The sequence below is a fragment of the Myxine glutinosa genome, chromosome 8 (genome assembly GCF_964187855.1).
Source record: "Myxine glutinosa chromosome 8, kmMyxGlut1.1, whole genome shotgun sequence".
Lineage (NCBI taxonomy): Eukaryota > Metazoa > Chordata > Myxini > Myxiniformes > Myxinidae > Myxine > Myxine glutinosa.
This window is the reverse complement of record NC_136268.1, coordinates 27514351-27537088: the sequence shown is the minus strand read 5'-3', so window position 1 is coordinate 27537088 and position 22738 is coordinate 27514351. Positions and strand designations below refer to the sequence as shown.

The following is a 22738-nucleotide window of genomic DNA, read 5'->3' as shown; positions in this document are numbered from 1 at the left end:
GCGACCACGGGCGCAGCGCAATTTGGTACTGCTACGGTCACGGGCGCGGAAAAATTTGGTGCCGCTACACCCACGTGCGCGAGGACGCCATCTTGTGCGTCTGATACTCCCTCAACCGCCTCCTCATTGCTCCCCTCCATTTGATCCTGGGTTACTCCTAACCCCTCCTCTAGCTCACCCACCGGCATCCGATCGCCTTGACCAGCCATGGCGCGATTTCCAAAATTCGGGTTTTTGTAAAACAAAAGCAAATTTCGGCTACTTTGTAATTTTGAGCGCGTTAAACGCTTCAGGTCCGAATCCGACACTTCTGACACCAATTGTTACTGTCGCGGTTAAGATGTTATATTGACCGAGCGGTGGTGTATTACCGCGACCTAACACTAACAGTTCCCCCGATTCTTCCCCAACTCACCCGATTCACCCCAAACTTTGGCCGTATCGCACCGCAGCTGCCCAATCTGGAAAACTCTAAAACGACCGAATGCAAAGAGGAAAAGGAATAAGACGAGAAGACGGACAGAAGAGTAATTGGATTTATTATACACACAAGCAAAAAGAAAGCAGTCACGTTTATTTACAGACGAGATTAGATACACAGTGCAACGCTAGCTTACCTACAGTCTTAATTAACCCAGGGACAGAACAAACAAAAGACAGACTCACGTACGCAAATGGATGGAAATTGCAGGCAGGAATGACAGGAGGTGGGTGGCTGGAGGAAGGCCCGGAGCTGGCTGGAGTTTGATCCCGCACGGGACGTCGGGCTGGACCTCGACGGCCGCCGATGCCACCGATCCTGTCGTGTGCGCGGGGTAGCGGGTCGGAGCTGCTTGGTGGAGCCAAGCCAACGCTGCTGGTGGGGGGTCTGGCGTGACGGGTTCTCTCGCGTGACGGGTTCTCTCTCTTACTAACTCCAGGACTCTTTGTAAGTCCAACTCTTCCTCACCACCGACAACTCAACGCAACCCCTCCACTCTACGCAAACACTGACCACCACTGACGACCAACCCAGCTCTGACCAAAAAAACCACACACTCCGCTCTTGTCGTAGCTCATCCCGTCAAAGCTCATCTCCTTTGGACACGCCCTGCCTTGGGTTATATAGGCCCCGCCCCTCAACCTTTGCGAACCTCCCCGATCGCTCTTCCTCCGCCCTCTCAAACCAAACCCCTCGTGCTCGGTTGGTTGTTCGGGGCTGGCTCACTCCTCCCCTCTATGACGAGGTGGAGACACGCCTTTCTTCCCCAACCCTGCCTCGTGGTCAATGGCGGATGAAGGGAAAACCGCCCAACATGCAGTTGGCAATGCGAATTGCAATTGACGAAAAGGGGGGAATGGAAGTGTTGGGAGTGGGAATGAAGGGAATCTATCTCTTTCACTGGTGCAATGGAGTATTTCAATTAATGGGAGACACAGCCTTACCCTAAAAACACATAATAAGATATAACTATTGAACAGGGGTATTCTATGATTGGCTGTGGTGTGGATGCTTTATGGACTAATTATGGGATGCCCTTTGACCTTTACACAGCTCCGGAGGCAGGGGGGCGCAGAATAAACAATAATAACAATTCACACAATCAAAAAAATATACAGTCCTCATATCCGCAACAATATACATACAACAAGAGGCATTTTAAGGCCATTTTCCCTGCTAGAGTGGGGGTTAGCCTTGCGGTCCCCATGACAATCTTCTCCATTTTGCCCTATTTTCTGACATTCTTTTCATGACAATCTTTTCATGACAATTTCATGATATATTCTTTTCATGACAATCTATGAGCCAAGTCTTTCTTGGTCTTCCCCGTCCTCTACTTCCTTCTACATTCATTTCCATCACTCTTCTCAACCAGTCACTTTCATCCTTCCTCAACACATGACCAAACCATCTCAACCAAAACATGACCAAACCAAAGGGAAATATATGGCATATTGCGAAATTAAACATAGCTGGTGAATGAATAATATGGTTGTGAATGACTGAAAGGCCAAGGCCAGGGAAGGAAATTCACACAAAGATCCCTAAAAATGATTTTGTGAGCAAAAATGCATTTGTAGAATGGAAATTTTGTTTACGTATGACGGAAATAATACTCACCCATGAGGAATGCATCACATATTTCAGAATCCGTTTGATTCTGTAGGTAGGAGTCAAAGGGAAATAGGGAAGAGAAAAATAAAGGTGGGGGAGGCAGGGTGAAGGGAGAGGATGAAAGGGTGGAGAGGGATAGAGTAAAATTAAAATGATAAATAGGATAGAATAAATAGGATACGATAAGGCGGGTGACTTTAAAAATCACAAATTAAGAAAAGTAATTCCAGGTATTGGTGTTTTCCAATGGGCAAACTCTAAGCTACTTCATAACAATGATATGATTTAAGTTGTTTATGGCATTATATAACGCATAAAAAGAAGAGCAATAATGGTGGAAAGGACAACACGTTTTCACATGCTTAATGAAGACAAACAAGAGAACAATCAGAACGTCCAACAAAGGAACAAAACGTGATGCTGTGTCAAGAGCCAGCAGGGTTAAAGCATGTGGGAAGTAAGAGCCAGCAGGGTTAAAGCATGTGGGAAGTAAGAACCCGCAGGGTTAAAGCATGTGGCATGCAAGAGCCCGCAGGGTTAAAGCATGTGGCATGCAAGAGCCCGCAGGGTTAAAGCATGTGGCAAGTAAGAGCCCGCAGGGTTAAAACATGTGGCATGCAAGAGCCCGCAGGGTTAAAGCATGTGGCATGCAAGAGCCCGCAGGGTTAAAGCATTGGCAAGTAAGAACCCGCAGGGTTAAAGCATGTGGCATGCAAGAGCCCGCAGGGTTAAAGCATGTGGCATGCAAGAGCCCGCAGGGTTAAAGCATGTGGCAAGTAAGAGCCCGCAGGGTTAAAACATGTGGCATGCAAGAGCCCGCAGGGTTAAAGCATGTGGCATGCAAGAGCCCGCAGGGTTAAAGCATGTGGCATGCAAGAGCCCGCAGGGTTAAAGCATGTGGCAAGTAAGAGCCCGCAGGGTTAAAGCATGTGGCATGCAAGAGCCCGCAGGGTTAAAGCATGTGGCATGCAAGAGCTGCAGGGTTATATCATATGGCAAGCAAGAGCCCACAGGGTTAAAGCATTGGCAAGTAAGAGCCCGCAGGGTTAAAGCATGTGGCATGCAAGAGCCCACAGGGTTAAAGCATGTGGCAAGTAAGAGCCAGCAGGGTTAAAGCATGGGGCAAGTAAGAGCCCACAGGGTTAAAGCATGTGGCAAGTAAGAGCCAGCAGGGTTAAAGCATGTGGCAAGCAAGAGCCCACAGGGTTAAAGCATTGGCAAGTAAGAGCCCGCAGGGTTAAAGCATGTGGCATGCAAGAGCCCACAGGGTTAAAGCATGTGGCAAGTAAGAGCCAGCAGGGTTAAAGCATGGGGCAAGTAAGAGCCCACAGGGTTAAAGCATGTGGCAAGTAAGAGCCAGCAGGGTTAAAGCATGGGGCAAGTAAGAGCCCACAGGGTTAAAGCATGTGGCAAGTAAGAGCCAGCAGGGTTAAAGCATGTGGCATGCAAGAGCCCGCAGGGTTAAAGCATGTGGCAAGTAAGAGCCAGCAGGGTTAAAGCATGTGGCAAGTAAGAGCCCGCAGGGTTAAAGCATGTGGCAAGTAAGAGCCCGCAGGTTAAAGCATGTGGCAAGTAAGAGCCCGCAGGTTAAAGCATGTGGCAAGTAAGAGCCCGCAGGGTTAAAGCATGTGGCATGCAAGAGCCACAAGGTTATAGCATGTGCCATGCAAGAGCCACAAGGTTATAGCATGTGGCAAGTAAGAGCCCACAAGGTTATAGCATGTGGCATGCAAGAGCCCACAAGGTTATAGCATGTGGCAAGCCAAAGCCACAAGGTTATAGCATGTGGTGAGGAAGAGCCCATGAGGTTATAGCATGTGGTGAGCAGGTATACGAGGCAGCATCATTATGCGGTAATGTCATTAATCATTGCAATCTCTGAGTTAAGCAAGCTGGTAGACATGATGCTTCAATAATAAGGCAAGATCATCTAGGAATGTAAACCTTCCAGGCAGATTTTGTCAACATGAAGTGTGCGAAGAAGTCATTTTGAAGTGACATGCCTAACTTGCTTAACACAGATATTGCAAGGACAAAAGCACGCACATAAGTACAAAAGACACTGAATGTCCCATGTTAACACAAACCAAATCAACCACAAAACCTCAAAATGTCGAAAACCTGACAAGTTTTATGAGCACACGCAAACAATTCAAGGAACCAAGCTCGGTCTTCACTTGTTGAAGTTACCATTAGAGGGGTGTTCAAAAGATCAGGATTGGGATCGTGTTTGCCATCCGACAGGTACGATTCTTAGCTCATTATAACCATGCACGCAGTGCTTGTTATACGTGAATAGTTTCATTAATCAGACAGTTTGTCGTTTCAGTGTGTAATCTACAAGTTTCCTACATCATACAATTATGGATCTTACTAAAAGTGCATGGATAAGAATGGGTCTTACACATCACTGTTTCCTCCCCTCTCCTCCTGCTGTTCATTAATTCCCTTGCCTGTTGCATACATCCATTGCTTCACTGTCAGTGTATTGGCCTTTCGCCATGTTATCTCACCTTTCCATGAGTCTAGCTTTTGTATACAATGTATTTTTTGTGTGTAGTAGTGTCGTACAACTATGCAAAGAAGGTGCAGTACCAACTCTCATATCCATATATAAAACCACCTTTAGAGGCCATTTTTCGCCGCAGAGTAGGGGTTGGCCTTTTTGGGCACAGTGGCCCCCCTTTTTTTTAAGCAATATTTTATGGCCGGATGCCCTTCCTGCCGCCAACCCTGTTAGTCACCTCTTGCGACACACAGGGAATTACCAGACAACTGGTACTCAATCTGCTGACTTCTCGGAAGGATGACAGGCTGAGTGAACACCCCTGGCGTTAATTCAGCAATCGACCGGGATTCAAACCCAGGATCCTCGGATCCCAAGCCGGCACCTTAACCGCTAAGCCAACACCAGGCTTTCATATCCATATATGAACTCTCATATTTCTACTGTATCCAAAGGGGTGGCTGATGTGAGGCCTAAATGCAAGTCGATCACTTGAAGATGATCTTTGGGTCAAAATGACTAGCACATGCGACGACAAGGAAACTGTTGCCCAGTTTGAAGTAACAGTCATGGTGAATCAGAACATCGAGGTCGCTGTAATATCCACAAGATTTAGGCTTTACCAAGGCGGCACATTCACCATCATCCACAGACACTTGCGCATGTCCAAGGTCTCAACAGACATACAATCACAAGACGAGCGCACAGGACTAGAGCACTCCCGATTGATAGCAATGGCTGGCATCGTGTCGTGAGCTTCTCAAAATGTTCAATGCAGAGCCCACCAATTATATTGCTCATCTGGTAACTCGAAATATGCTTCCTGGTACCAAATTGGGTTCGATGAAATGGAAGCACAAAGTATCCCCCAAGGACAAGGGATTTTTATTTTTATATAAAATGTAGGCTCATGGAAAAGAGAAGAGCCAAAGAGGTAAAATGCAATGTACTGACAATGGGGCAACAGGTGGTAACGAAGACAACAGGACTCCAATGTCCACCGACTAATGCTGGCAGATGGGACGCAAAGTTTAACATCCATCCAAGGCAGTGGAATCCAATGACGGCCACCCGGCACCCATTCTATATTTTCACATCATTCAAACTTGAATAACCCTGCATTTGTTTCCTGGATGTAACGAACTACGCGTGCAGAACTGCAGCCATGCAAATGCCGATACCGGAAGAAAGTTCGGACAGAGTAACGAAGGAACACGACTAATATAGGTCGCAGCACCTCAACTTCCGCAAGCATAAAGTGGGCCCAATTACAGGAGACACTGGAAGACACTTGACAACAAACTTGCATGTGCACATGAGCAAATGGCAAGGGTGCGGACTGCAGAAACAACAGAGCCTATCTCGGTCAGGAGAGATACTAATCAGTAATCACCAGTACATGACAAGGGTGACAATTTCTTACCGTTCACCACGTTTTGACTTTGCTGATCCATTCAAAAAATAGTTACCCAGGTGAGAGTGTCTGTGTTCTGATTCACCTGCCACATCATCTGATCCACGGGGCTCAAAATTGGCATCAAGTGTATCCATTCCTCCAGGATGGTTTTCCACGTTGACCTTCCCCCACCCCAACACCCCAAGCCCCCCACAACCCCACCCATTCACATCCTCACCCCAAACCCAGGTTCATCTGGGGGACCCCAGGTATCTCCCCCACAGCACTTTCTACCCCCACAATCCACATCCCCTCCCACTCCTTCTAACCAATCCCCTCCACATATCCCCCAATCTCACCCACTCTCCCACCCCCAATATCTGCCCCCCACATCCATACACAGATTTCCCCAAGCGTATGATAGGTATCTCATCACCTAGTGTACAGTCGTGGCCGAAAAATATTGGCACCCTTGCACTTTTTTCAAATAACTCACAATTTTCTCTAAAAAATAAGTTGAAATTGACAAAAGTATTTGGTCTCCACAATTCTTTACTTCACTGTTAATATTACAGAACCTTTTTTTCATTCAGAACGTAATATATCCTTTTACATCAGAAAAAAAAAAAAATCGCATTGACAAAATTATTGACACACAAGATTTGATATTTGGTTTCACGGCCTTTGGACAAAATAACTGCAGTCAAGCACTTCCTATCGACATGAATAAGCTTCCTTCACATCTCTACTGGCAGTTTGGCCCACTCTTCTTGTGCAAACTGACCCAGTTCTCCCAGATTTGAAGGGTACCTTCTCCCAACTGCTGATTTCAGATCTCCCCACAGGTGTTCAATGGGATTTAGAACTTGACTAATTGCTGGCCACTTCAGAACAGTCCAGCGTTTTGTCTTGAACCATTCCTGGGTGCTTTTAGCCACGCTCTAGCAGGGAAAATGGCCTTAAAAAGGGAATTGTTTTTTTATTGAGTTGGTGAAGGATGGTGCGAGTTGAAACTGTCGTACCTTGTGTCTGAAGGTCAGCTTGAATCTGTTTGGCAGTTGATCGAGGTGCTTTCTCCACCAATCGAACAATCCTTCGCTGCAATCTTCGATCAAGTTTTCTCTTGTGGTCATGTCTAAAGAGGTTAGCTACAGTGCCATATGGGTCTCAAACTTCCTGATAACATTGCGTACTGCCAGTAGAGAAGCCTATATACTGGCCAAACTGCCAGTAGAGAGGTATAGGTAGGTAACTCATTCATGGCTATAGGAAGCGCTTGCTTGCAGTTATTTTGTCCAAAGGCTGTGCGACCAAATATTAAGTCTCAGGTATCAATAATTTTGTCAATCCCATTTCTTTTTATTTTCTGATTTAAAAGGATATATTAAGTTCTGAATCAAAAACAAATGTTCTGTAATATTAACACTGAAATAAAGAATTGTGGAGACCAAATACTTTTGTCAATTTCAACTTATTTTTTGAGAAAATTGTGAGTCATTTGAAAAAAGGGCAGGGGTGCCAATATTTTTGGCCACAACTATATATATATATATCTGTGCAGTGTCTGTCCTGTCTTGTGTTGTGTTGTTGTCACTGAACTACTCCCTCAAACCTTTGTGAAATCCTACCAAACTTCTGGAATTCCCCTAACTCTCCCGTGTCTATGTCCTAAGGGTATTTCTTTTTGAAAATTTTAGATTTTTTTTTTCTTTTTTAAAAATGTTTTTTTAAATTATTTTTTCCCCAACTTAAATCTTCAACTTAAATTGTTTATAAAAGGTAATATCACGTATATTACAAATACATTTGTGCAAAATAATTGTTTGTATTATGATTGGTGTAAACCATGACAAAACAGCAACTCAGGTATAGTCATCTATCTATGTATCTACATATCTGGGCAGTGTTTGTGTGGTCACTGAACTACTCCCTCAAACTTTGGTTTCTGTGGTTGTAAAGTGTTTTTAATAACGTGGCTGTGAGGTGCTTTGAATCACGTGGTGGTGATGTGTTTTGAATTATGTGGTGGTGAGGTGTTTTGAATTACATGGTGGTGAGGTGTTTTGAATTACGTGGTGGTGAGGTGTTTTGAATTATGTGACGGTGAGGTGTTTTTAATTACGTGGTGGTGAGGTGTTTTGAATTTCATGGTGGCGAGGTGTTTTGAATTTCATGGTGGTGAGGCAGTTTGAATTACGTGGCTGTGAGGTGTTTTTCATTACGTGGTGGTGAGGTGTTTTTAATTACGTGGTGGTGAGGTGTTTTTCATTACGTGGTGGTGACGTGTTTTGAATTTCATGGTGGTGAGGTGTTTTGAATTTCATGGTGGTGAGGTGTTTTCAATTACGTGGTGGTGAGGTGTTTTGAATTACGTGGTGGTGAGGTGTTTTTAATTACGTGGTGGTGAGGTGTTTTTCATTAGGTGGTGGTGAGGTGTTTTTAATTTCGTGGTGGTGAGGCGTTTTGAATTTTGTGGTGGTGACGAGTTTTGAATTTCCTGGTGGTGAGGTGTTTTGAATTTCATGGTGGTGAGGTGTTTTGAATTTCATGGTGGTGAGGTGTTTTCAATTACGTGGTGGTGAGGTGTTTTGAATTACGTGGTGGTGAGGTGTTTTGAATTACGTGGTGGTGAGGTGTTTTGAATTATGCGGTGGTGAGGTGTTTTGAATTTCGTGGTGGCCCGGCCTCAGGCGACATTTCACCCGCTTTACAGCAGGCTTCCTCAGGCCAACCGAACCTGAGCCTCGGCACGTATCACGTATTTCTCTGAATACAAAAAAGGCCTTGAGACAGATGAGGTGATAGAAAGAATGAGAAACAAGCTTGTGAACAGAAAAGTTCTACAATAAATGTTTATATCGTAACATATATGTTATGTTAGAGCCTAAAGGAAAGCTTTCTGACAAAGAATACAGGTGTGCAAAATAACATTTATAATTAAATCTTCACCCCAACAGAAAAAGCAGCTCTTGAGGTTAGAGCGATTGGGTAAATAAATTAATAAACTATGATATTTTAGATGGTGACTTTATAAAAGTTGTAGATATATGTAAGTTGAAAGAAATTTAGTTAAAATACAAATGCATTACGAAAGAGAAAACGTTTCAAAGTATCCACAACATAACAAAATTTTAAGTGCAAAGGAATCTATAAAGCAGTGAAATATTTCATCAATAATTTGTTTTTAAAGTAAATGTATCTATTAATCAAGTCCTAGAATTTTTTTTCTTATATAATCTTTGGAAAAGCTGGTGAATACAATTCATTGTGATGTTTGCAATAAGGACTATAAATATTACAAAAAACATTCCAAAAAACACACATTCAATATATTGTTGTGGATATGAGAATGTTTTTTTATTTTATTGTTGTGGTAAAATGTTGTTGTAAAAGGTTGTTGTAAAATATCACCCCTCCTCCCTCCGTTTGTGGTTGTATAAAGGTCAAAGGGCGTTCCCGTAGTTAGTCCATAAAACATACATGCAGGACACGATATATCTTTTTTGACAGTTATATCCTTATTATGTGTATTAGCGTAAGGCTGTGTCTTCCATTAATTGAAATACTCCATTGCACCAGTGAAAGAGAATAGACCCCCTTTCCTTCCCATCCCCAAAATCTCCATTTCATATTACATCCCCTCTCGTCATTGCCGAGCCTCGATTGCCCATATTACCTCCCCTCCAATAACCGCCATTGACCACGAGGCTCGAGTCGGGGAAGAAAGGCGTGTCTCCACCTCGTCATAGAGGGGAGGAGTGAGCCAGCCCCACTCGACCAACCATGAGCCAGGGGTTTGGCTAGAGAGGGCGGAGGAAGAGCGATCGGGGAGGTTCGAAAAGGTTGAGGGGCGGGGGCCTATATAACCCAAGGCAGGGCGTGTCCAGAGGAGAGATGCGTTTTGACAGAGGAGAGCAGAAGACAGAAAGGCCTGGAGTTGGTCACAGAGAGTTGGTCTGAGTCGGTTGCCAGAGGAGTTGGTCGTCAGAGGAGGGTCAGTGGTTGCGTTGGTTGCGGTGAGGAGTCGGTGGTAAAGAGTGAGGGACCAAGAAAGAGTTGAGGGTTTGGACCAACGAGTCAAACAAGTCCTGGGAACGCAGCGGACGGAGGCCGCAGCAGCAAGAACAGCCAAAGGGGGCCTGAACGGCGGTTTGGAGCAGGGCCGAAAAGGAACGGCGGCTGCTAAACGCGCCGGTTGAGCTGCAGCACCCCCTTGGACCTTTCCTCTCCCTCCAGCCATCCACCTCCTGCCTTTCCACCCTTCTTGTGTACGTGAGTTTGTCTTTTGTTTGTTCTGTCCCTGGGTATTTAATTAAGTCTGTAGGTAAGCTAGTATTTTCCCTGTGTCACCTGCGTCTTATGTGCTTGTAAATAAAACTTGATTGCTCCTTTTTGCTTGTGTGTGTAAATAGTCAATAAATTCAGTCGTATTTCCAAACCTTTCTTGGCCTTCGTTTTCCTCTTTACATTGCGTCGTTTTCGTCTTTTCCCCTCATTGAGCAGCTGCGGTGCGATCCGGCCAATGTCCTGGGTGAATCGGGTGAGTCAGGGATCCTGTTAGGTCGCGGCAATACCAAACCGCTCGGTAACTAACATCTTAAGCCGCGATCTGTAACAATTGGTGTCAGGAGTGGGATTCGAGGCCCGACCAAATTAAAAAAAAAAAACGAATAGAGGAAAAAAAAAATTTGGTCAAAATTTGGAGCGGCCGAAATTTGTTTTGTTGTACAAAACCCGAATTTTGAAATCGCGCCATGGCTGGTCAAGGCGACGGGATGCCGGTGGGAGAGATAGACGGGTTAGGGGTAACCCAGGACCTCGGGGAAATGTATGTGGAGAAAATGGTGGAGGAGAGTAAAGAAGGTGTGGTTGAGGGTGTATCAGGTGCACAAAATGGCAGCCTCCCGTACGTGACGGCGATAGCCGGACCCGCAGTGCCAATGGACTGGGGTGTTTGGATGATGCATTTCAGTGCCGCTCTGAGGGGTGACAGTAAGGGATTTGATGCAATGATGGCTACCCAGGGGCTAGACGCGGAAAAAGCGAGGCACGAAGCAAGGTACAACCCGGTTGGATTTCAGGAGCAAATAAACGCCACGGTAAAAAGAATACAGGAAGACATTGACCGCAGGTTGGGCGAGCAGGTCCCACGGGTGCACGGGGAGGTAACGCGTGTCGAAAAGCGCTGGTTGAGCGAAGCGGAGGAAAGCACGGGTACAATGACGGGGGTAGAAATCGCGACACGGGGTTTGGAAAAGCCGGCGACCGATGAAGTAGAGGGAATTTTATTAAAGCCAACGGTCGCCGAGGTTAATAAAGAAAAAGCAGTAGCGGGAATTAAAATTGAAGAGATGACGGAGGTAGCCCGGGAATTGCAGGGAGAAATGGATTATGTACAAATTCCCTGCTCACATCACGATGCTGTGCTTAACCCGAATGGAAGTTTGCAGGTTCGCGTGGAGAAAAGGATCCCCCAGGTGAGTCGTGCTGTTGTGTATTGTGCGGGGAGATTTTGTAAGAGGATGTTTGGCGACAAAAGAATTGTCGCGCGATTGGGATCGATATGGCACCCGGGCGTTGGTGAAGGGTCCCGTGTGAGTGGAAATGGCACGCGTGGGAGAAAAAAGTGTGCGTCGGCGAGTGGGTGTGCTATAAAGTGTGGGAGTGAAACCGAGTGCGAGCGAGAATGCACGTCGGGGTGTACGGAGTGTGACACGAATAGTGAGTTGGTGATGGCGCAGGTGCGAGAGGGCACATCGGAGCGCGAGTGTGAAACCGAGTGCGAGCGAGAATGCACGTCGGGGTGTACGAAGTGTGACACGGAGAGTAAGGTGGTGGTGGAACGTGTGCGAGGAAGCACACCTGAGTTGGTCATGGCGCGGGTGTGGGAGAGCCCATGTGAGCGCGTTAGTGGGTGGATGCAAGAGTGCACGCCCATGGTGAGTGTTACGGAGGACGTAACGGAGGAGAGGTGTGGACCAAAGTGTGCGCGAGAGGTGTGGTGTGTAACAGGGAGAGCGTTGGTGGAATGTACGGACGGCGTTGGAACGCCAGGTTTTGTGAGGGTGAAAGGGGTAGCGTATGCTTGTGAGCATGCAAGTAAAGCATCAACGGTAATCGGGGTAGTGGTTAGGGCGACGGATAGCCGATGCGAGCACTCGGGGCGCGGTGTGATTTGTTGGATGCAGGGCCTGGCGCGGATCGATGCTGCGTCGCTTCTCTTCGAAGCGTCGTTGCCGATTCGGGCTTGGCCCCGCCCCGCACGGTCGAGTCCGGGCTTTGTCGGGCGAGGCGACCGGTCCGGTTCAAGGGCGAGTGGTAGGAGGCGGAACGGTGCCCCCTCGTGGGGACGGGGTTCCGACCGGGGGAGATTGAGCCATCGGGCCCGGGACCGCAAGGTGCCGCGCCGAGATGGTGCGTGGAGCCTCGGTCCAACCAAACCACCTCCCTTGAACCGAAAGCCGGACGGACTCAACCTGCAGGCGACCAAACCACCCGAAATCATTGCTCGGCTTTACGAACCGAGTTTAATGATGTCACGGCGCACCGAGAGGATCTAATAAGTAGACGGGTGATGAGGATAGTGTTTTGGCCCGAAAATTAGAGAAAAACAAAATTTGATGATTGGCAAAGGATTGGCAGTAATGATTGGCAGATGATGGGCAGTGATTGGCCAAATTTTTGATTTGTTGAAATTTGATGTGCAAAATTGGTAGTGAGCGATGGGCCCGGTGGGTAAGGCTGGCATCCCTGCCACCCTTCCCAAGTGGGGCAAATGCGCTATAGATTATGGGGTGTATGGCAGTGAAAACTAGCCCGGGTGGGTTAGGTTATATTGTGTGTAGGGACCTAGAAGATGACATCAGGTGACGTTAAGTTTAGTTAGTGACTGATACCTGTAGTGGGGACGCAGGTAGTTTAGTGTGGATGATAATGACGTGGGAGCGCAATAGTTTAAAGGGACGACTGGGAAGCGCAAGTTTCAGAGGGGAGTAGTTAGCTGAGATGATGCCGTGTGTGTGAGAATTGAACAGGTGTGATTGCACAGGTGTGCAACTGAACAGGTGTGTGGAGCAGTGTATGAGGGAGTAGTGGTGATTGCGTGTTGTGTTGACCAAATGGTCCAGGAAGAGGAGGAGGGTGCAGGTGGCACCAGGTAGGATTGCACAGGTGTGCAACGACAGGTGAATGAAAGACAGGTGTATGGAATAAATGGTCTGGAGGATTGGAATGGATGGTCGTGGAGTGAGAATGGTGGAAATTGTGGAGTGGAGTGGATGGTGCGAAGGTGTGAATGGGGGAAGAGTGGACCCCCATCACGGATACCCGGGGCGGGTAGTGTAAGTGTTAGGTAGAGGGTACAGGTAAATTGTGGTTGGATATTGGCATCTGTGGTGCGGGTGACAGAATGGTATTTGGATGGGTGCATTAGTGTTGTGGAAATGGCTGGGCGTGTAGCCTGTTAGTGTGTGTAGTTGGTTTGGGCACTCCACCACTGTGAGGATGTCGGCCAGGTGAGGCCGCAGGTGGGCTCTGGGAGCCGTTAGTGTCAGTGGGGCCCGAGGATCCGGAGGACGGACCCGGGTAGCCCAGTGCCAGAGAGGGCACCGAGTGGGGAGAGCGCCAGAGGGCCTTCCCCAGGTAGTTAGGTTAGGGTAAGGAGCAGGTAAGCTCGGAGGCAACTGCAGTGGTGGAGGTGTGCAGGTGGGTAGACCTGTTGGGAGAGCTACACGTCGCGGCCCAGAAATTGTGCGAGGGCACCGGGAGATGAATCGGGGGAGTGAGACCCCAAATTGAAAAGCACCACAGTTGGGCAATGGGAATTGGTTTTTAGAACCCATAGTGTAAGTTGGCCAATGGATTGGCAGGGAGAGACCCCGGGTAGTGTAAGGTGTGTTAAAATCATTTAGAGGATAGTTAGGATGAAGGATCTCCTCGCACCATCTGCATCCACTCACCTGAGGTGACAGGTACTCCGCACCATGCCATGTCTTATTATTTTTACTGTGCAAATGTTTGGATTGTGAGACGCATCATGACGTGGGTGTGACATTGTGCGTAATTCCATCTCTCCCTCCTTATGAGGATTGATTATGAATTTGGTGATGGCAAATTTTGAAGTAGAGGGATTGTGGAGACGAATTTGGTATAGGGGAAATATGGGGAAGACGTGACAGTAGTGACGAATTTGTAAATGTGTAGATTTTTGTACATATGGGGTAAGGGCAAGGGTAGGGTAGGTGACAGGGGGGGTGACGTACGGTAGGGACGAGCTTTCTCACTTCGCCCTCCGTACGCATTTCGCCTTGCATTGCCTTATTGATGTGTACCCTTGTGACCTTACCCCTCGCTCATTGTCTTTCCCCTTTTGTCTCCCACATGACCTGTGCGCCATTGGGTGCCGAGGGGAGCGTGCGTGGGTCGGCCATTGTGCGCCCGAAATTCCCAGAACCAGCTGTCTGCATCGATGCACCACATTATGGACCACATGTCTGTGGCCGAGCACCACTTATGGACCCCATGGGTTGGGGCATGGCCCCTCTGCTGGAACCGGCCATGAGGGCCCGAAATCTTGCTGGCGGACCTTGGCCACAGGGCACCGATGCCCCACAGGTGAACCACACATAGTCGGCCCTGTGGGCCATAAATAAAGCAAATAAAAAGGACACATTGGGCACACTTTATTGAAAATAGGCCGCCAGTAAGCAAAGCAAAAGAATGACAACAACTGGAAGAAATAATAATAACCAGCAGAGGGAGCCGAAGAGCAAGAGACCACCTGCAGGGTTAGGGGTTGTTGATTTTATTTTTATTGAACATTGTTGAACAGTGATGACTGCACCGATTGGTGCTTGAGGGTGCTTTGGTGCGTTTTTGGGTGCGTTCATGGTGCATTGATGCAGAGCAGACTGTCTCCCCCCCAGAAAGAACAATCACAGGTCCTGGGTTAGTTTTGTAAATAAAAATAGCGTCATTGTAAATAATGCTTCCCACCGTCAGTGTATAGTTTGAAGACCATTCCGCAATTCGGTTAACTGTGGGCGTAAGTCTGTTAGGCAGGGTGCAATGGAGCAGCGGGACACATTTATTTATGTTTTAAAACTGTCGCACTCAGGGTCAGGTTAAAAGTAGAGGGAACTACACCTACGTGCCACACTAAGGTAAAAGTTATAGGCCCGGGACGTGCCTAAGGGGAGGAGGGTGCAGTGTTGTGGATATGAGAATGTTTTTTTATTTTATTGTTGTGGTAAAATGTTGTTGTAAAAGGTTGTTGTAAAATATCACCCCTCCTCCCTCCGTTTGTGGTTGTATAAAGGTCAAAGGGCGTTCCCGTAGTTAGTCCATAAAACATACATGCAGGACACGATATATCTTTTTTGACAGTTATATCCTTATTATGTGTATTAGCGTAAGGCTGTGTCTTCCATTAATTGAAATACTCCATTGCACCAGTGAAAGAGAATAGACCCCCTTTCCTTCCCATCCCCAAAATCTCCATTTCATATTACATCCCCTCTCGTCATTGCCGAGCCTCGATTGCCCATATTACCTCCCCTCCAATAACCGCCATTGACCACGAGGCTCGAGTCGGGGAAGAAAGGCGTGTCTCCACCTCGTCATAGAGGGGAGGAGTGAGCCAGCCCCACTCGACCAACCATGAGCCAGGGGTTTGGCTAGAGAGGGCGGAGGAAGAGCGATCGGGGAGGTTCGAAAAGGTTGAGGGGCGGGGGCCTATATAACCCAAGGCAGGGCGTGTCCAGAGGAGAGATGCGTTTTGACAGAGGAGAGCAGAAGACAGAAAGGCCTGGAGTTGGTCACAGAGAGTTGGTCTGAGTCGGTTGCCAGAGGAGTTGGTCGTCAGAGGAGGGTCAGTGGTTGCGTTGGTTGCGGTGAGGAGTCGGTGGTAAAGAGTGAGGGACCAAGAAAGAGTTGAGGGTTTGGACCAACGAGTCAAACAAGTCCTGGGAACGCAGCGGACGGAGGCCGCAGCAGCAAGAACAGCCAAAGGGGGCCTGAACGGCGGTTTGGAGCAGGGCCGAAAAGGAACGGCGGCTGCTAAACGCGCCGGTTGAGCTGCAGCACCCCCTTGGACCTTTCCTCTCCCTCCAGCCATCCACCTCCTGCCTTTCCACCCTTCTTGTGTACGTGAGTTTGTCTTTTGTTTGTTCTGTCCCTGGGTATTTAATTAAGTCTGTAGGTAAGCTAGTATTTTCCCTGTGTCACCTGCGTCTTATGTGCTTGTAAATAAAACTTGATTGCTCCTTTTTGCTTGTGTGTGTAAATAGTCAATAAATTCAGTCGTATTTCCAAACCTTTCTTGGCCTTCGTTTTCCTCTTTACATTGCGTCGTTTTCGTCTTTTCCCCTCATTGAGCAGCTGCGGTGCGATCCGGCCAAAGTCCTGGGTGAATCGGGTGAGTCAGGGATCCTGTTAGGTCGCGGCAATACCAAACCGCTCGGTAACTAACATCTTAAGCCGCGATCTGTAACAATATTGTCATGTCCCTGGGGTTAACACCCCAAGAGGACGAATGGCTGAAACCAGCTTCAACTTCAAGGTGTATTTTGAACATTTGTGGGATTATGTTTTCGCGGGTGCGGGAAGGTACGAGGCCTTATCTGATCGGAAACACACAGGGTTATTCCGAACCCACAAAACAAAGAAACGAACCAGGACAGAAAGTAAAATTCAACAAATATAAATCTATTTACAATAATGTAAAAGACAACGAAAGGCGAGGTAAAAACTAAAATTCTTAGCTGAGACATCTCCACTCAGACTTACATACAAACAAGGGGAAAATAAAATAAAATAAAATGATTTGGTATTCGCCGGCACTCAGCTTTGCGTCCCCAAATATATGGTAAGGCTGGCTGGTCATCGTCGCAAACCACCGCGTGGGAAACCCGCAAAATGGCGTGCGTCGCGCCCATAGCCAACCGCCGGCATGAGGCAAGCAGGCAGGATCCCTCTTTGTTTCGCTCATTACCAACTCCTTCTCCGCAGGGCACCACCGTCAACCAACACCTCCTCCTTCCATGTTGCAAAAGTCCCGAAGCCCCGACACGTCTCCTCACCAGCGCACCCAAAATAACGGTGTCCACTCAAGACGAGAGCCAGAACGAGAGAGAGAGACCAAAATGGTGAGACACGTCTTTTTTTCCTTCAGCTCTCGAATGTTCCATGATGACGTCACACTCTGTCCAATCACCGAGCGCTATCCCATCATCCCATCGCACCTCCAGCAATCACGAAGACCGGGGCATGGCCTCCTCGTTACAGGTCGTCGGGGGGTGGAGTCCAATCCCTGTTTGGGAATGTTCGGATCACATCGGCGGTCGTGAGGCGGGATTTACGTGCCGATCGGCAAATGTGCCGGATTTGTCAGACCTGGCGGCGTGGTAAGTGAATAGAGTCATTTGCCTGGTCGGTTGAGTTTTATAAGAACATTAGGAAAAATTACAAGAGGCATTTAACCACAGGGGATTTAACCTTACAGACCATACCTAGATAGCACAACTCCACTCCTCAGTGTGGAGACACCTACACACTTAACCGGACATTCGACTCTACTTAGATACACCGAGGTGGCTTCTTCTTCTTCACGACACTCGGAGCATGCTAATTTACACGATTCTATCTCAACTAAGGAATTTAATCTACCCCCACAAACCTAACAATATTATACCTAATCCAACCAACAGAGAAAGAAAAAATACATTGTGAAATCTAATAAAGATGTGTTTGAAGCTAGTTATAAGAGACATCTTAAAATCACACAACACAAGAAGAACACGGCAGAGCGCATACCTCCGCCAAGCTGAACAGTTTACGTTTTGTATCGCACTGATAGGCCAGATCAGCATCTGGACCTGAACCAAAATCTATCAGCTTGTACTTGTCACCTAGCAAACTCATCCACCAAGTTTGGTCATAATCTGTCCACAACATTTCGAAATATCATGTTATATGTCATGTTTGGCCCCATCTCACAATGGTGAAAAATCACTTGAAAAAAAAAAAAATGTATCGCATCCACTTTAGGGTCCTCACCAACATTTCTTTCCGGCCTAGCCCCCGCTCCTCTGTCAGTGCTCTGTCCCCCAAATATTCCTGCAGGACGCACAATATCTGCCAGCAACCCTCTTCTGGTGAAAACGCCAAATTCAAGACTCTCTGCTCTCCTTCACTCTTTCATTCCTCTTTTTCCAACCTCTTGAACAAACTCTCATACTCTCTTCAATCCCATAATTCTCTCCAGGTCTTTAAAACAGCTGTTCACCGCCATCTCTCATCTTCCCCCATCGAAAACCATGATCTTTTTCTACCACCGTTAATACACCCCAAATCAACCTCTTTCAATCTCCGACTTCATTCCTGAAAGTCCTAGTAGTGTCAATTTGTTTTATACCGTGTACCCCTCCCCAGCCCTCTCCCTTCCACGGATCTCCCGATGTCCCTGCTCTCTACTGTTGTTGTGCTTTCCTCTCTCTCTTCGTCTTGTCTCCCGCTGACTTTATTATATGTTTCATGTGTGTTTCTTATGTGTTAGCTCTTACACACAGGGGTGAGGCATCTTGGTTAGAGCCTCGACTTTGTATACAAATAAAATAAAAATAAAAAATGTAAAAAATAATCCTGCCGTATGACTAAATGCCCCAAAAACTACAATCACAGGGGAATATTACATCAGCCTCATGAAAAAAATGCAGCAGGCCATCAACAATACTATCGGGCAATAGCTCTGGTGCCGTATGGTGCCGGAGTGCGTGTATCTCTATGCCATCCTGACAGCCTGAATACTATAGGCTAAAGGATGTGCTTCTTCCTTATGACAATGTATCTGTGTACAAGGACCGAAATAAAAAGACCACCATTTGTGACTGTGAAGCACTACGACACAAACCTGTTCTCAGTTATTGAAAGCTCCCCCTCACCCCCCCCCCCACCCCCCCACACTCCCTTCCCCACTCCCCCACTTGCATAGTTACCAAGGGCGCGGATCTGGAGCACACAAATAAGACGTGGCTGAAGGAGAAATCTGAAAACACATTTTACGATCAGAGACAGTTTTGAAGGACAACTAGAGCAAGTTAACTGAAGTCAAGTGAAACAACTTTAAATAATTAAATAATATATAAAGTTGACGTGTCCTGGACTGTCGTGATCATCTCGTCAATTCAAACCTTTTGAACACCCCTCATTCGAAACTGAAAAACCGTCAAGTTCAAACAATGGCATTTCTTTATAGCGAGAGAATCAAGGAAGGGGCAAAGGGGGAGATCAGTTTATGACGTGCTCAAATTGTATGCACCAAGTTAACATTTTAGTCATGCAAAAACCATGCTTTTCACATTATGTACACCACTTGTCATGCAAACCTCCCAGTTGAATAAAGTATTGAGCAAATCATTACCGGGCTGTGGTAAAATACGTGTCCGCGGGTTCGCCCTCCGACATCAGAAAGAGCGATGTATTGGGTGAGGCCTGTTCGTGTACAGAAGGTGAGTGGGAGCGAATCAATTAGTGTGCGCTGCTGAGAATATCCTTGCATTGCCGTCTCCACGTCGAGAAGGCACTCTGAGCGGTGATGATATGAAATTGCCACACTACCCATGAGCCTGTGGAGGAAGGGAGGTGGTCAGGTTTGCAAGTGAAGAGCTCAGGAAGGATAAAAATATTTGTTTGTTTTTTTAAATATAAAATTGCGTTGGGAAGGTGGGGTGGGGGCAGGGAGGGAGGGCAAACGAAGCATTTAATACAATCTTACTATAATTCACCAAATTTCTGTCCGGCTGTCTGTCTGTCTGTCAGTCAGTCTGTTCCCAGGTACCGCAAAAACAGCTGAACCGATCGCAACGAAATTTTGGGTGGGTAATCCTGGGACCCCCTGGAGTAAAATAGGCTATATTGTTTTTCCAATTTTTCCAAAAACGATGGAATAATATTTACCGATATGAACAGTGATGTGGCTTTTATTGAAATTCTACAAATACTGTTTAGATTTTGATGATTTGCGTGTGATATGATTTAACGGATGTTTATATAAATCGTTTAAAATAAAAAAAGCCTTCAATTTCTGATATTTTGCCTTTTCATTTGGGCCTCCCAATTGAAGCACCGCCCCCGAAGCAGTTGCTAGTATTAATAATCACCCTTATTTTCCCGTAAAATTTTACCGAAATCCAACGAGAATCTTAAAATGAATGCAAGACCCCGAACAGTGTGCTTGGCTATACACAACGCATGGTCCCCACATGCTGGTTTATCACAAGGCAAAAAAATTAATAAATCATGACAAGATATTAAAAGGTGGGGAGGACCACTTTAGGAAACTTTCCAGAGAAAAAAAAAGGCAATACAAAGAGACAAACGGACAGACAAACGAACAGACAGGGGTGAAAATATAACCTCCATTCACTTTTGCTGGCGGAGGTAACAAGGCGAATGAAAGGGAAAGACTACACTTGAATGGCTTTGTGCTTCTGAACTACTCATTAGGACGAAGGCAGCAGTCAAGAGTAATAACAGAGTATGTCACATCAAAGTGCATAAGGTGGCCACATGAGCCACAGGAAGGGCAGACAGACCTTCCTGTCTTAGTGGACCAGATTCATTAACGGAAAGCAACTGCACGATGGGATTTCAGTGTACGAGGAGGTGCCGTACATGACCATTCGCGCCCACTTGGTTGAGTTGCCATTGAGTTGCAAGGAATTGGGTCCGACCTTCCGCGGATCAATTCCACGTCGTTCTTTGCCTGTCACGCCCTAAGTAGTCTGGGTGACAAAAGCTGTTCTTGTGTTCATGGTCAAATGACTCAAGTTAAAAGAAAATACACAAAGACAGATGTTGAGACCCCGATTCTCTGTTGTCCTGTCTCTACACAAGAAGTGACTCCCAGACCCACACAGACATATGCAGTGCGAGCACTTGCTTTTCACCTTGCTTGGGTGAGGGAGAAAGGATGAGAAAAACAGGGGGGAACTAGAACGGGCACTCGGTAGAGCGCATACCTTCGCCGCAGCTACTGTTCTGTACTTGGTAAAAATACGATTTTGACCTTTTCGTGACCTTGACCTTGACCTTTGACCCGATTGCTCCCAAAATCTAATCAAATGTGTCCCGTATAATAACCAATCATCCCAACAAATTTCATGCAATTCGGTTGAATACTTTTTGAGTTATGCGAATAACATACACACACACACACACACACACACACACACAGACATACAAATAAATACACAGCGATCAAAACATAACCTTCCGCTTTTGCGAAGGTAATAAACCAAAAAAGAGAGATCGATCCCCTTACCCCCTCCCTAACTCCCTTCCAAAAAAGTGACATAACTGGAGAGACACACTTCTCCCCACCCCAACCCCCTTCATCCCCACACAGGGACAAGGAATAACATGACACTAGAAACATTTTTTCTCGTAGCGTTCATGTCAGTAGTTTTAAAACCACCAAGCGATGGTAGGTGCAGTCAAGTGTCAGAGTACATACTGGTATAAATCACGTGATACTTTTTACATTATTTGAGGAACATTGCTCCTGGTTTTCCATGTTTTTATTATTATATTTCAGTAAAATACTGGTATGTTAAGTAAACCCTGGGCCGAAAACCAGGAACCAACCATATTGCCTCTCCTGCAATGAAGGTTCAACATGAAGAACTGAACAGTGAATCGTAAACAAAAATACATCGTCTGGTTATAAAAACAGAAGCCCATTCAAACAATACCACCCACACAAGTGTACAACTTATCAATGGCAGATCCCAAAAGGCCTGTGCTAACGACTGCATGTGTCATGGAAGCACACCAGCATCGCTTGCGCCTCCGAAGAGAGCTCTGTAGAATTGCAAACTCCGAGATAGACCCTCGTCTTGCGACGTTCGATGGTCGGCATCGTGCTGCATCGATAGGGTCAACAACACTGTAGATAGAAAAACGACCACAAGTTTACGCTTTACAAGTCGTTGCTAGGTTAGGTGATCGTGCCTCGCACTACATTCCCCTACTTCGTGTGGTTCCGACCACCGCGCGCACCGTTGAAGGAGCAGCTCTGCCATTTAATGTGGCAATTGCTATGAGGCCTGCACTGCCACATTAGGCGTTAACACATCAAATTCTTCTGAGCAACATACAATCGTTAGAGTTAAAGGAACACCCTCAAATTACTCCCAATTAGTCATGATATTGTTACAACTCCAACTAGAGCGTCACTGGGTAGAGCACATACCTCCCTCCGCCAAGCTCAATAGCTTATGTTTGGTATTCCACCGATAGGCCGGATCTGCATCAGGACCTGAACAAAAATCGAACCAACCAACTCATCCACCAAGTTTTGCAATAGCACGTACAAAACATTTTGGATATATCATGCTGTATGTAGTTTTTCGCTTGAGCTCACAATTATGAAGAATCACTTTGAAAATTCAAAAACTCCAGCACCCGGATTTTCACGAAAATCTAATCATTTCGTCCTTGTCACACACCCCAACCTGTCCGCCAAGTTTAGTCCGGATTCATGAACACCTTTTGAGATACCCTGCTCCCAGAGACAGACAAAACATACAGACAGGGGAGAAAACATAACTTCTGTCCAACTTTCCTCATACTCAATGGAATACTGCTCTCCCCTCTGGGCCGGTGCTCCTGCCTCACACCCAGCTCGTCTTCACGCTGTTGAAACCAAAGCTTTCAGAATCATTCGAATCTCCCACGATGAAGC

General features: G+C 46.6%; 1 protein-coding gene across 1 annotated transcript in view; it reads right to left on the bottom strand.

Annotated features, from left to right (window-relative positions):
* The window catches only part of FBXO3 (F-box protein 3), a 344255-nt gene that overhangs the window by 119252 nt on the left and 202265 nt on the right, over positions 1–22738 (bottom strand). Inside the window, exons 5-6 of the mRNA XM_078783944.1 lie at positions 19415–19619; positions 2102–2141 (exon numbers count right to left, since the gene is read on the bottom strand). Coding sequence (XP_078640070.1) covers positions 2102–2141; positions 19415–19619 — 245 coding nt within the window. The remainder of the gene's footprint in view (positions 1–2101; positions 2142–19414; positions 19620–22738) is intronic.